At 36.8% G+C, this 15443-nt stretch overlaps 1 protein-coding gene across 1 annotated transcript; it reads right to left on the reverse strand.

Annotated features, from left to right (window-relative positions):
• Positions 1-2956: 2956 nt before the first annotated feature.
• Positions 2957-3880, reverse strand: LOC142847270 (olfactory receptor 7G2-like). The gene has a single exon (XM_075967987.1). The coding sequence runs from the start codon at positions 3878-3880 to the stop codon at positions 2957-2959; it is 924 nt and encodes a 307-aa protein (XP_075824102.1).
• Positions 3881-15443: the final 11563 nt, after the last annotated feature.

A 15443-nucleotide genomic window follows, 5' to 3' on the forward strand; every position in this document is an offset into this window, starting at 1 on the left:
TCCCTTCATTGTGAGTGTTTGGTACCATTGTTTACAGTTGAGCAGACAATAATTTGGAGGCATCTTGAGAGGAACTGGAAGGAGGAAGTAAGAGATAGATATGACCAAACACAAAATGAGAATTTTCAAATAATAAAAAATATTTTTCATAAGAAAAAAAGAATTGATAAGCCTGATGATGGCTAGAACATTAGAGAAGAAATGTTTTATATTTGACAGAGGAACATTATAACACATTATGAATGATATAGTATCAATGTGTTGATGAGTTCTTGGATCTACATAGAAATGTCTATATACATATGACAATACATAATTTTATATAGATTGTCCTAGGATTTTTATTGCTGTGACAAGATATCATGACCATAGTAACTCTTATAAAATAAAACAGTTAAGTGAGGTTGGTGTATAGTTTAGTCCATAGGTTTAGTCCTTTATCAGCATGATGGGAAACATGGTGGAATGCAAGCAGACATTGTGCTGGAGGGGAGTTGAGGGCTCTACATATGGATCTGAAGGCAGTAGGACGAGAATGATACAAAATTTCTCCAACGGTACCACACCTACTTTAAAAAGGCAACACCTCCTAATAGTGCCACTCCCCCATGAGACTATGGGAGTCATTTTCTATTATTCCACCATATTGATAAAACATAACATTTATTTTAGGGAATCTATACATCAATAAAATAGTTAGGATTGAATATAGGACTTTTGTATGAACACACAAATTGTATTAGTAACAATTATTTTGCTATTTTGTCTTCTTTTTTCAAAGCTGAGGACTGAACCCAGAGCCTTGCACTTGCTGGGCAAGCACTCTACCTCTGAGCTAAATCCCCAAACCCAGTAACAATAAATAGAATAGTCATAATGGTGAACCATTAATTATGTACCATAGAGTTAGTCTTCAGCATTTCACGTTTATTGTGTATCTACTAGGTTTTTACTTGTATTTTTTTGTTATTTATTTATTTATTTATTTATTTATTTATTAAGGATTTCTGCCTCCCCCCTCATCCGCCTCCCATTTCCCTCCCCCTCCCCCAATCAAGTCACCCTCACTCATCTACTCGAAGAGCAATCAGGGTTCCCTGACCTGTGGGAAGCCCAAGGACCGCCCACCTCTATCCAGGTCTCCAAAGGGGAGCATCCAAACTGCCTAGGCTCCCCCAAAGCCAGTACGTGCAGTAGGATCAAAAACCCACTGCGATTGTTCCTGAGTTCTCAGTATTCCTCATTGTCCTCTATGTTCAGCTAGTCCGGATTTATCCCATGCTTTTTCAGACCCAGGCCAGCTGGCCTTGGTGAGTTCCCGATAGAACATCCCCAATGTCTCAGTGTGTGGGTACAGTTAATAAAACCACCTATCTGCGTAAATAAACAATTTTCACTGACCCAAAATATTTACGTTACAATTATTAGTGCAATATTTTTTGAGGGGGTGTGTCGAGACAGGCTTTCTCTGTAACTTTAGAACCTGTCCTGAAACTAGCTTTTATAGACCAGGCTGGCCTTGAACTCACAAAGATCTGCCTGCTTCTGCCTCCTTAGTGCTGGGATTAAAGGCGTGCACCACAATCACTGGCTAGTGGAGTATTTGTTAAAATATATAAAAAAGAAGGACATTTAAAATAAGATGAAAACCAAATATTGGAATAGAAAGATAATGAATGTGAATCAAAATGGAAGGAATCCTTTTGGACTCCTAATAATCAAATAATAGAATTAATACTTATTCAATGCCTCTAGGTGTTCCTTAAGGATTTATGTTGCCCCATGTTCACATGGGAATTCAAGTGTCTAAATAATAAGAAGCTGTGGATGTTGAAACACTAATACTACAGAGACTAAAAGCAATTTTCATATGAGAGAACTCAACAGTTTTATTCAGATGGCACACTACCATCTGAATTTAGGGACTACCATTTTAGTTATAGAGGCAGATAGCTGACTGTCTTTCTCATGCTTCAGTGCTGACACCAAGGCCATGTGATAGCTCCCACTTTATGTCATACCACTATTATTAGGTTCTTGTCTGTCAGTCTGTCTGTGAAAACTGTAAAGAGACTTTAGGAAGATGAACAGAATCACATTATATGTGGTCTGTCCTTCTCAATTGCGTGTTTTCTTTGATATCTGAGAAACAGTAATTATGATAATGTCTTTTATGGTCCAGTGATGTTTTCTATCCGTAACAACACTGTATTCTTAGTCAGATTTGAATTATTTTCAAAATTCTCCAGATTTTCTTTTGTTTGAAAATTGTCATGTGTACATATGTATGTTGTGAGATTATTCTAAATTTTTTCTGCATGCCTTAGAAAATCCTTTGTTGGTCAGATATTTGTTGTCTATGACTTTTTGTTATAAATATTCTGAGAGTAGGTGGTATAAAATATCGCTGACTTCTCTGCTTTATCTACTGAATATAAGGTAAAATAGACATTATCAAGAGATACAGATCACAGTTAGAAACTTGTTTTGCTTTTAAAGAAGAATGTGGTTCAGTTTCCAGAAATCATAACAATTAACATAGAATTGCATGTAATTTCATTTCTAGAGAAGCTGCCACCACTTGGCTTTCTGCTGGTACCCATAATCCTATGCATATGTACAGATAAACACAAAACATATGCATATAATTTGAAATAAAGTAAATCTTCCAAAAAGCGAGGATGGCATAAATTGCCAAAAATGAATGCACCATGAATATTGAATTCACTAATGTTGGTATTTAGCCAACAGAGTCCTTAAAACTACAAAACTGTTCACATCAATATCATATATAATATAGATCCCTGTAAAAAACTCTTTTGGTTTTCAGAGGAAAACGTGTTTGTCAATTAAATGGATCTTATATATTATTTCATTGTTTGAATTGATTTGCCATTCATATATTTTCCATAATGAAACACAAATCCAGGAAAATCAAAATATCAAAGAGAAGATACTATAACGATGATTTTTTCATAATTCCTTTCATGTCCTTATTTCTAAGGCTAAAGATAAATGGGTTCAGCATTTGTGGGACAACTGTATACATCACATAAGCCACTGAAGCCTCTTTGGGTAAAATATTATTAACTGCAGAGTTTATGTAAACCCACAACCCTGATCCATAGGACAAAGAGGTCACTGATAAGTGAGACCCACAAGTGGAAAAGGCTTTGTATCTCCCTCTCACTGAAGGTATTCTACAAACAGAGAGAACAATTTGGACATAAGAGAAAATAATACCAGAGATTGGGATGCCACCAAATATAAATGTTGCAAGATATATCAGAATATTATGAACAAGGGTGTCAGAGCAGGCAAGCTTCATGACTTGAGAAAGTTCACAGAAGAATAAGGAAATTTCCAGGTTTGTGCAAAAGGATAGTCTCAATACCATGAGACCAAGAAGTCCCATGTTCAAAATGCTGATGAGGATGGAAAAGAGAATTATTAAACCACATGAGTGAGAATTCATGATGATTGTGTAACTCAGTGGATAGCAAATGGCCACATATCTGTCATAAGCCATTGCTGCAAGAATGCAACTTTCAAATCCAGCAAAAAACAAAACAAGGCAGACCTGAGTGAGGCAGCCTGCATAACTGATGCTCTGAATCTGTGTTTGGGTATTTAATAACATGTGTGGGATAATGGTTGTCGTTAAGCATATGTCATTAAAGGACAAATTGTAGATAAAGAAGTACATAGGTGTTTGCAAATGGGAGTAAGAGCTCACAGCCAGGATAATAAGCAGATTCCCCAGGATGGCGACCATGTACATGAAGAGAAAGAGGCAAAATATGACTGGCTTCAGTTTTGGATCATCTGTTAGTCCCAGAAGAAAGAAGTGAGAAACATCTGTTTGGTTTTTACTTCCCATGTTTTTGGCAATCTATTTAAAATACAGACAGAAATAAAATGTAGGGGCAATCAATATGTTGGAAGATGTTAGAAGTACAAGTTCTTTGGCTGAGTCATATTTATTCTTAACAAACTCTTAATATAAGGGCCAATGTATATGTCCTAACAAGCACTCCATAGTACTTTGAATATGATTATTTTGAGGTAAATATAAATCATTTTAAAACCTAGTTTATTATAGCAGTTGTTTAGCATTCAAATTATTTATTCTGGTGATTTTCTCTACATAGAACCCTCACTTCTCTTATTGCAAATGTTATAGATTTTTTTCAAGAACATGTTTTTTTTGTATTGTAAAAAGCCAGTAAAAATATAAGTGTAATATAAAACATGCTTTTTTAGTCAGAAGATTCATGGAATTATACAAAAAAAGATGAGCAAATATTATGTAAACTTTCTTATAAAAATTTCCCAAACCACAGGATGTTTTTTGAGATTATAGTATAGTTACATGATATTTACCTCACCATCCTCATTTCAAACCTTCTGACTTGTCCCTCCTTTCTTGTTTTCATATTCACGGCCTTCTTTTTCATTAACAGTTATTGTACACATATAAGTATATTTATATACATGTCTATATATACCCAACTAACCATGAATTAAAGTACAATAGAAAGATCTTATTTACTACCAAAATAGATTTATGTCAACATTGGAAAGTAGAATTAGAGTTCATCCTTATTACAGCCCAGAGAGAAATATATCCCATCTCCTTTACAAGTTAATTCTAAGAGAAACAGTAAAATGCTATCTATGAGATTCTCTGTTTCATATTAGGGAGTTCTCATTAGCTAAAATATGACATTTTGTTTTTTAAAAATGAATGAAAGAACATAACAAATATATAGAAAATCAAACAAAGAGATTTAACTTACAAACAGTATTGTCTGTCATATTTAGAAAGGATAAAGTTTCTAGATGACAGGATTATATGAACCTTTTAAAGAATACTGGTTACCTAGGGTGGATGATTCTGTATGGCATGATCTCTGTTTTCAAGGAAAACAGAAGTAGCTATGATATAGATTATTTGATGGAGTATCAAACTTAAAAGCTCTGGATAAGAGATAGACAAATAATTTATTGTAGGGGAAATCACCAACAAGTTAAGATATCCAGATTTCCACAGTAGGACATATATCATAAACTGTTAACAACTTTGATTAAATTAATCAGTTGGAAATTTATGTGTATAATCCATGCTCTCCTCATGTAACTTAAGCATATAAAATTTTTAAAAAATTATATTCAACAAATCTAGGAAAGTCATCTCTAAGAATATTTCACAAAGAGAAACATTTGCCATAAATTACTTTGAAGGTAGCAGTGCTTGCAGAGAATGTGCAATGTGCTGGGCTCAAAATGCATGAAGGGAAATAAATCCCTTAGTTCAGTGAACAGATTGTAGTATTCTTCCATAAATTTTACTCAAGTTTTCATTTTTTTCTTGCAACTATATACTACACAGAATGTATTATTCATTGATATAAAAGAGGTAATAAAGGGGAGAAGTTTTAGAAAAGAAGAAAGAGGGGACTATTCCTATCAAGACCATGACAAATATCAGAGATGTGCCTGGCTGTAAAAATCACTTTTGACAAAAATAGTCTCATAGAATAATAATAAAGAAATATCATTGAACACAGCATTCTATGATCAGAGTTTGTAATAAATATATAGGAATTAGCATGAATTTAAGTATGAATGATTTAAATAATGAAACTTACCTAAACTCACTTTGTAAATAAGGAACTTCACATTACATGGTTAGTCTCAAGAACAGTAGGACTCAATAGTGTACCTTGTTATTGACGACAGAAGATGTGTTCTTGTAAAGCAAAAAATTAGAGTCATTACTTCTTTGCTAGGGAGATTCACCTCAAGAAGGTTATATATGTGTTGGTGTCTACCTGGGACAGATATGTTGCATCTGTTATCACAGGATAACTTCTATAGCTTCTGTATCTCCAGGGACAAAATATCCAAAGGTCCTCATTAGGCCAGCTATGTATTGTAACTTTATTTTCTTAAACACAGGGGGTAAAGTAAAATAGTATGGCTGCCCTCCTGACACCTGGGGTTTGATTATATTTGTATCTTGTAATTATTATGTCTGTTTTTCTCCATTTCACAGTCATTATATATAATGTCACAATTATTATCCCCAAACCCTCATTAAACAGTTATTGATACACTAAACATTTTCTATGACAGTGAAAATGTTATTATGCTAAATTGGACAATATAATTATGCATGCTTTTTAAATATTTAAAAATTTTATACTCTGAACATAAATATGCTAATATTTCTTTGTATATTGTTAAACTGAGGGTGTTAAATATACTTTAGTGGAAGACATTTATCCATATCATTTCACCAAAGAACATTACTATGAAACAGAATAGATGTATCATTGATACATTGGAGATATAGAACTCGCTATTTTCTCTAACATATTTCATCCCATAAAACTGTATCATTTGAACTATAATTTCCAGACCGAGGGGAGGAAGCAAGAGATAACTGTTATAGATTCTGTAATATCAATATTTGAACTTCAGTAATGACTTAAAATGTTACAATTTTATACTTTTTGAAAATCATTCATAACGCACCATTAATACTTAACCTCACCACCTATATTCCCATAAAGAAACTCTCACAACAGTAGAAAAAAACATTTTTAATATTATTGTGCCTCTTGGTATTATTAAATTAAGTAAAAGAAAATGTTAAATCATGCAAGTAAAATTATATAAACATAAACATGTTTTATTAAAAAGGGTGTATGTATGAAGACAAAATAGTTATATGAGTTATGAGCAAGTTTTTTAAAGTTTGCATATGATGAGATTTAAAGATGTATATATTGGCCTGTCCTGGCACACATTAGTTTTGGAAACTTTGAGGGCATAGCCTGGAGCCAGAAACCATTGAAGAACCAAGTCCAAACCAGGAGAAGACCCAGACCAGGGTCATTTACAGAAACAGGACTGAGCCAGTGACCTAGGCTACAACAGGCCAGAGACAGTAAGCTACACTGGAGCAGGTACAAGGGAACAATCGCTAAGGGAGTAGACAGGTCTGTCAGACAAAAATATAATAGATAAATAAGAGAACTAACAGTTGTTATGACTCAAATAGACTTAACAGACAGATATAGAACATCCCATCCAAACAAAAAACAATATACCTTCTTCTCAGCACATCATGAACATTCTGAAAAATTGACCATATACCGAAAACATGCTAAATTGTACTAAAAGAACGTGTGCTCAGGTATGTTCATAGCAACATTGTGTATCATAGCCAGAACCTGGAAAACCTAAATGCCCCTTAACCAAAGAATAGATAAGGAAATTGTGATACATTTACACAATGGAGTACTACATAGCAGAGAAAATAATGACATCTTGAAATGTGCAGGCAAATGGATGGATCTAAAAAACATCATATTGAGTGAGGTAAGCCAGACCCAGAAGGACAAATATCATATGTACTCACTCCTAAGTTACTTTTAGACATAAAGGAAAGACAACTAACTTCCAGATCACAATTCCAGAGAATCTAGACAACAATGAGGATCTTGAGGGAGAGAGAGATGTAGAACTATCTACATGGAAGTACAAAAAGACAAGATCTCTTGAGTAAATTTGGAGCATTGGGACCATGGGATAAGGTTGAAGAGAAGGAGAGTAGAAGGGGGTGAGCTGGAAAAAAATGTATAGCTCAGTAAAATGAATAAAAAAATAACAAAGATATATATAATTAAAATTTCTAAGGACAATGATAAAAGTAATAACTGACCAAATGTATAGAAATACATTCAGAAATACATTAGAAAATCAAAGTTTATTTAGAAATGTCTGGTTTTTAAAATATGATATAGTCATTAAAATTAAGTAGATGTAACTGATCTTATCTCTTGTAAATAACCAGAATTGGAAGCTCTTACCAATGCAGTCAGAGAATGAAGTGAGTGCTATTTTTGCAGTAAGTCTCAGCAATTTTTAAAACTAACAACTTATTGCTACTGAGATTACACTTACCTGGAACTTATAATTCTATTTCCAGAGTCTACTATAATGGATTGGAATTATAGGTTAGATACATGTATGGGGAGAAAGACCAACTGACTTGCATCTGTCTGCCACAAGCACATCAATATGTAAAGTTAGAAATGAAAATTACATATCAATTGCAGTTAATTTGTTCTCTCTTGTTTTTTGTGTTCTTAGACAGAGCTTGTTTTTTAGTAGTAACAGCTTCACGTGTTTTGCATTAGTCTCTTTGTTTTGCATAATTCTTTCTTTGGAAGTATTACATATAGTATTCTAGGTGTGGCTGGTTTTAAAGACAAAAGTTCTTTTAGCCTATTTATTTTATTGGCAGATTTTTTTTCTTCTTCAACTATGCCTGATGACTCTCCTGGGCACAGTATTCCAGATTATAAATTATGTCCATAAGAACTTTAAGTAAGTTGATTTATGCTCTTTGGGCTTTTCAATATGTCATTAAGTATTCAACTACGTGTCAGATGGGTTTTGATGTATATATGACTTCTGTTTTTCTGCTTCCTTTTTTTCAATAATCTTATTTTTATATATATACATACATATATACAAGTGTATATATATTGTGTGTATATATATGAGTCTGTGTATGTATTTATATGTGTGTATATATATGTGTGTGTATATATGTATATATATTGATTATATTGACACATTTACACACATATGTATGGAGTTTTAATTATAATATACTTTTGGAGTTGTTTTCTAGTTATTTTTATTTTATATCCAGTGTGCTTCATTTTTCTAAACATGTATGCCTTTTGTTAATTTGGGGAAACTTCCTCTATTATCTGATGTAGATCTGGTGAATGTCATTGGTCTGGGTTTCTTCTACCATTCTGCCTAGAAATAGAAGTTTTTGTCACTTTTATGGTGTCACACAATTCTGAAACTTGTGTATCTGTATCTACATGCAATTTTCAGGTCTTTTGTTTGTGTTATCTAATATCTTTACTTTATCTTTAAGTATTGATATTCTTTTATTTGATTGTTCTACTGTACTTATAAGATTTTATTCCAAAGTTTAAATCTCAAATTGTTGTCTGAGGTTTTCTGTCTTGCCTGGTTCCCACAGTCCTTAAGTCCCAAATAAATCACACAGAGGTCTACATTAACTATAAACTGATTGGCCCACTAGCTCAGTCTTCTTATTAACTCTTATAACTTATATTAACCCATTATTCTTGTCTATGTTAGCCACGTGGCTTGTTTTTTTTTTTCTTCAGTAAGGCAGTTACAATTTGCCTGCTCTGGGGATGGGCCAGGAGTCTATCCTCTTCCCAGAATTATTCTGTTTTCATTGACCTGCTTCTACTTCCTGTCTGGTTGTCCCACTTCCTGCCTGGCTACTGGCCAATCGGCATTTATTTAAAATATAATTGACAGAAAACACACCACTGTCCCACACCACTTCCCCCTCTTTAAAAATAAACTCTGAATCCAATATCTTTTATTTAGCTTTTCTCCTGACCATCAGCCATAACAACTTGTAACCAACATTCTAAACAAAGGAAAATATCCATAGTCCATTTTGGGGAATGTGGGTGTAGTTTTCCAGGCTACTTCCTGCTGCTTGGGGGTACTGAAAATATTATGGGGACCTAACGAAAATTTAGAATTATAATCAAGTCATGGTTGGATTATGCTGTGAGTCTTGGTCATCTCAGGCAGCAATTTTGAATCTGTTCTGGACGTAGAACTCAGACATCTGCACCATCTGTTCCTACTGGAGATTTCTCAGGTGGTCTTCCTTGATCAAAGCTGATTTTTCTTAACTCACAGTAAAAATAAAAGAGATGACTTCCTTTTAGGCACACGGTGAGTCTAGTTGCCATCAAAGACTCTGTCTCCCGCAGGAGCCAGACAGAGATCACAATGGCGGCATAGCCCAGAAAGACGACATTTTAAAACAGCCAGTTTTTTTTTCCTGCTGCTGAGTCATGAAAATTTCAAAATGGAGGATGTACCATTTTGTGCTAGCTCTGGGGCCTCCAGGTAGGAGCGGCACTCAGCACTTTAATTGAGACTGAGTGTGTAGCACAGAAATTCTTTTCATCCAAGTTACAGCCAAATCTGACACGCAGAGCACTGCACAGTCTGAAAACACGTCTCTGTACAGCGGCAGGAATCTGCCATGCTCTTCCGCCTGCCTAAGCCTGATTCTGCAGTCTGCCCAGGTGCAGGCAGGGAGCGCTGAGCCACCAGCATAATCTCAGAGCACTCTCCTTCCTATCCCAAGCAGGAACACAGACATCCAGTCCCAAATGCTTTAAAGCCAGGGTTTGCACTGGCGGCACAGCCCCAGGAAGCCGCACTTTAAAATGACACAGCTTTTTTTCTGCTGCTGTTGCCGAATCAGGAAATCTCTCTACAGCACGCCACCAACAAACAGCAAAAAGCTGTGTTAAACTCTCTCTCCCTTATTTTTAAGCCTTCTCAGGTTTTTAAGTGGATTTAGTCCATCACGTCTGGGCGCCATTCTGTTGTAATATGAGCGGTGGGGCTGCATCCCCAGCACCCCGGCCACCTGGCTAGCTTATGCCCCGAAATAATTACACAGGAACTGTATTCTTTTAAACATTGCCTAGCCCATTAGTTTTAGCCTCTTAACCCATTTTTAATAATCTATGTAGCACCATGAGATGTGCTTACCAGGAAAGATCTTAACCTGCATCTGTCTGGAGTGGGAGAACCATGGCAACTCCCTGACTCAGCTTCTTTCTCCCAGCATTCTGTTCTGTTTACTCCACCTACCTAATTTTATGTCCTATTAAAGGGGTGCTGGGGACGCAGCCCCGCTGCTCCTATTACAACAGTTATGATAAAAGATAAAATAGATATAAATATTGTAACTGTAATTCTTGCTTAATATCTGTTTTGTTATATGTAATCTTACTATGTTAAAGAGAAAGCCTTTCTTTTTTGTTTAAACAGAAAAAGGGGAAATGATGGGGGAGAGTCTTCTGGCTTGTGTTAATTTCATTGGTTAAATAAAGAGACTGCCTTGGCCCTTTAATAGGATATCCTGGTAACTCGGTTGTGGTTTCTCTGCATATTTCTGAAATGCCTTGGGGAATGTTTTGTTTTGTTTATTTTTCATCAGAGTTGGTTAGCAATGTGGACATGGTTTTCCCTTATCCAGATAAAGCTAATGAGACAGGTGTTGTTGAGCCCAGAGTGTTCCAGAGCAGGGCAGTTTAAGGCTTGCTGCATCACTGTCATAGTGACTCCACACAGATGCTTTCCCTCAGTTTTACTAATGCTTATTTAGAAGTAATCCAACATGTTGATTGTCGAGACAAAATGTCCAGCCGAACTAAGCTCCCCTGCACTCCCTGCTCCTTGACAGCTTGGCTAGCGTCCTTCCTTCTGCCCATGTCAGAGTTCCACATAGCCCTTCCTAATTTACTTTACAAGATACAGATACATTTCAGGCCCAGAGCTAGTGATTATTATTGCCTTTTGTAATATGTCATTTTTCAGGGGCCTCACCTGCAAACGCCTAGTCTTATTTTCTTAGGGGGAAAAAAATCTCTCAACTTCATTCTTTGTCCACTACTGAGCACTGAAATTTTAAACAGAAGCAACCTCTATAATGCCATCAGGTTATTAACAAAAGCCCCAGAGAGTATGCCTCTGAAAGAAACTAAGTCTGATTGGCATTCATGACTGGCTGGTAGCAGAATGCACTAAATTAAAACTAATTTTGCCCATTTGTTGCTTATGAAATTAAATGTGACCTTGCCAAAAGAATCTTAAGAAGGTTCTGGGTATATTTGTCACTTGTTTCTTTTTAATGACAAAATAAAATTACTTCATTTTAACTCAGAGACATGAGTAGTTTTTCTTCCTGTGCTTCTAATAGCCTAGGTTTATTCGAAGTGCAGTTTTAATGGGGGAGAATGTGGCACTCTCAATGAAGCAATTTTGTAAGTGATTCTGCAGTGCAATATGTTTTTAGCTATTTGCAATAGGAGACAGGACATACCTTATTGACCCCTGGAATTGTCTAAGGCCCTCTCGGCACATAGCTTACTGTGGGGACATCCTGCGGTGTGTTTGGAAAATCTCTGGCGAATCTACAGTGGATTTTTCATATCTTCCCATTCTGAGAACCTCCCTGCCTGCCTGTTTAGAAATGGCAGTGTAAAGGCAGTGCAGGCAGCACTGGATTTGTCACTCACTACCTTCTCACAATCGTACCGAGGACAAAAACCTAGTGCTGTTTCATACCTCCCTATGGTTGTAAAGCAGGCCCAGGTTTTCCCTCTGGTCTTTTCTAATACTTTCAGTCTGTGTAGCTAACTGGTACCTTTTCTTCTAGGACAGTAAGCTGTTTATGTATCTCCCCTTCCAGAGAAAGGAAGCCACAAAAAAAATGTCCCTAATTTGGTTCTAGTAGTATAGACCTTTGATCCCAGCTACTCTGGAGGCTGAGAGGCAGGATCACAAATTCAAGGCCAACCTGGTCTACAGAGTGAGATCCAGGTCAGCCTAGGCAACTTCATGAGACCGTAAAGAATGCTGGGGATACAGCTCAGTAGCAGGGCCTTGCCTGGCCTGTGTGAGCACAAAGACAGAAACACAGACAGAGAGAGAGGTGACGTGTCTGGTGGAAGCGTGGGCATTTTCTCTCAGTGAGCTATGACTTGAGATGAAATAATGAAAGGCGGTTTGTCATTTACCTTCTCACTGTTTAGAGAGATCTTCTTCTTAATAAAGATGCCTCAAATTATATTTCATTATTTTTATTTGTTTTCTTTTTCTTCTATTAAAAGCTGGGAGCTCCCTTCCCTCTAGCATCCAGACAGCTGAAAAACAGAATTGGCTGCATTCCTACTTTCAGTAAGTAGTTGGTTCTCAGTGCTGCTCTCGCTTCGTCAGGACCAAGAGGGTTGTCGGTCTGTTCTTTTAAAAAGCACCTTATATAACACGGCTATTCTTTCATCTACACATGTTAGTGATAGAAATAATTTAAAACAAGGTTTTGAAAACTTTTGGAATAGGTTTTTAATACCTGGGTAAAATTTATATCTCTGTGAGGTTTCTATTTAAATATTGGCAGGCTAAGAAAAAGATAAATAAGAGATCCTGTTGGGTAGTTTATGATTTATATAAGCAGTGCTTCGTTCACTTTGCTGAAGTGTGAAGTATAACCATCTCAACTATATATGTAGGCCGTGGGCCACGCTGGCCAAGGGTGGAGTCCCTGCCTCTGTCTCCAGGAGAAAGACAGTGTTTGGTGAAATAGGTGATGGATGGGAAGGGAAGGGAAGGCTTGTCCTTCTCCTCTTCCAGCTACCACACTTGCCTGCCCAAATGTTCTAGACCAATCCCAATGTCTTATTCACTTTAGTAGGGGCTTTTGCAGCTGGGCAGCCAGAAATGGGGATGGGGAGTCCGTTTTCATAGCTTTCTGCTGACATTCCTGTGGGCCAGCTGCATTTCTGTCGTGTCTCCCCAAATGGAGAGTTGTCCTTCCAGAGCAGGCTAAAGTGTGCTCCTTTCAGTTTCAAACTCCTAGGTTCCCTCGGATGAAGAAAATGGAGGCCCCCATAGTCCTGATTCTATGCTGGCAAACTGGCTGTTAGCTTGAGGGATTATCCTCTTCCAAGACAGAATCACAGCCTCATGACGAAGGCCATGATGCCTTGGAACCTTAGTCCTCAAATGTTGAAAACATGGGAGTTATTCTCCAAGCCAAAACTGGAGCCTTCTTAGCTCTCCCCTGCGATATATTGTATTTCACTCACTTTGTTCCTTTGGGTGACCTCTGTGGGAGCCTCTACTTAGTAGTTTGCCTTATAGGGCACTATAGGCTTCCTGCTTCCAAGAGCTCACAGCCAGAGACCTGTGTACACATGTGCAGATAAAGCATGCTTGTGTATATACATGGTGCATGCATGCATGTGTGCTAGTTGGCATGTGAAAGAACAAGAAACTCCATGTCCGGGGGTTTAATGCTTTTGTGACTCATGTTAAATTTCCTTTTTTGACATCCTTACTTTTCAGAATGATTGTATGTTCTTCTGTCATCTAAACAGTTCCATCAGCCACCACAAGTCATGGGCTGTGCTCCTACTGTGTCCTTAGATAGAATGTTGCTTTTCGTGCAGCTCGCTAGTATATAAGAATTTTGTCTGTCTTGAATTATTTTCTAATAGTGGTTTACGTCTCTCCTGTCACTAGCAAGTGGTCAGCAGAGACATCCGGCCGGAGCAGCGCCATGCCACATATTAAGACGTGCATGAGGCCTTCATCAGACTCCAGTAAACTGGCTTGGTTTCTTGTTACAAGGTAAAGGGACCTTAAATGTCTCACGGGAGGTCTTTAACTTCTGCTCTGAAACTGAGTGGAGTCCTGGAAAGTGTTCTGTGAAGTGTCCTTAGTGCTCAGTTGCTTCTGTCACTGAACCTTAAAGGAGGCCTGTGACTAGTGTCTTATTGAATGTGTGGTTGTTGCCTGGTTTTACACGTATATCTGGATGTCTATAAGATTTGCATAAACTTCGGATTGACTTCTTTTTATATGCTGTAATAATAATATTAGTGATTAAGCAAACTGACGTTTAGGGTAAATACAGAAAAAAATCAAAATGTTAAAATGATTCTATTTTTCTTCTATTCATGTCTCTTTAGATAATTAAAACTTGAGCAGTCAAATCTCTCATGTGCCATTTGAAAAACATCTTTACTATGATAGAATTCATATACCATAAAATCTGTGCATTGAAGTCTACAATTTAACAGTCTAACATGTTCACAGAATTGTATAACCATCACCATAATCTAATTTTAGAATATTTTAATCACCCCTAAAAGGAACTCCCTACCCACTGACACTTTCGTTTCTTTTTTTTTTTAAAAAAGATAAATTGCTTTGCTCTTTGGAAAACAGAGCCATGACTAGAACATTAGTGCCTCGCTCCTAGTCAGAACCCAAGCACTGGGCATCTCTGGGATTCAGTAACCTAATTGATGCCAATCACAACTAATTACACTGTCACTGAGTGGGCTCGATGCTTTAAGACTGAAATGGTACCAAGGACATACTTCTAAACAAAAAAACGTTGTCACTTTTTGTGGCTAACATTTGTGCCTGGCTCAGGTAAGGAATACTGACTCAAAGAGATGGTTGATAAACATGATGTCAGAGGGGCATCCTAAAGGCTTTTGCAGCCTCAGAGCATAATGGAAAAACATACTTTTGAGCTCTAAAAATAAACATTCAGGATGCTTTTCTGTCATTTGGTAGCTATATAAACTTGGGCAATTTATTTAATCTGTGCTTGTTTCCTCGTCTGTAAAAGGGAAGAGGTAATGGCTACAGTGGAACCACTGTGAGCAGCAAATGAGGTGTCAGAACTGGGTACCTGGAATAGAACATGTCCGCAGCGTGTGGTGGCAGTGGCTGTGCACAGTGAGCAGACATGCATGCAGGCG

Source organism: Microtus pennsylvanicus, chromosome 3 (genome assembly GCF_037038515.1).
Source record: "Microtus pennsylvanicus isolate mMicPen1 chromosome 3, mMicPen1.hap1, whole genome shotgun sequence".
NCBI lineage: Eukaryota > Metazoa > Chordata > Mammalia > Rodentia > Cricetidae > Microtus > Microtus pennsylvanicus.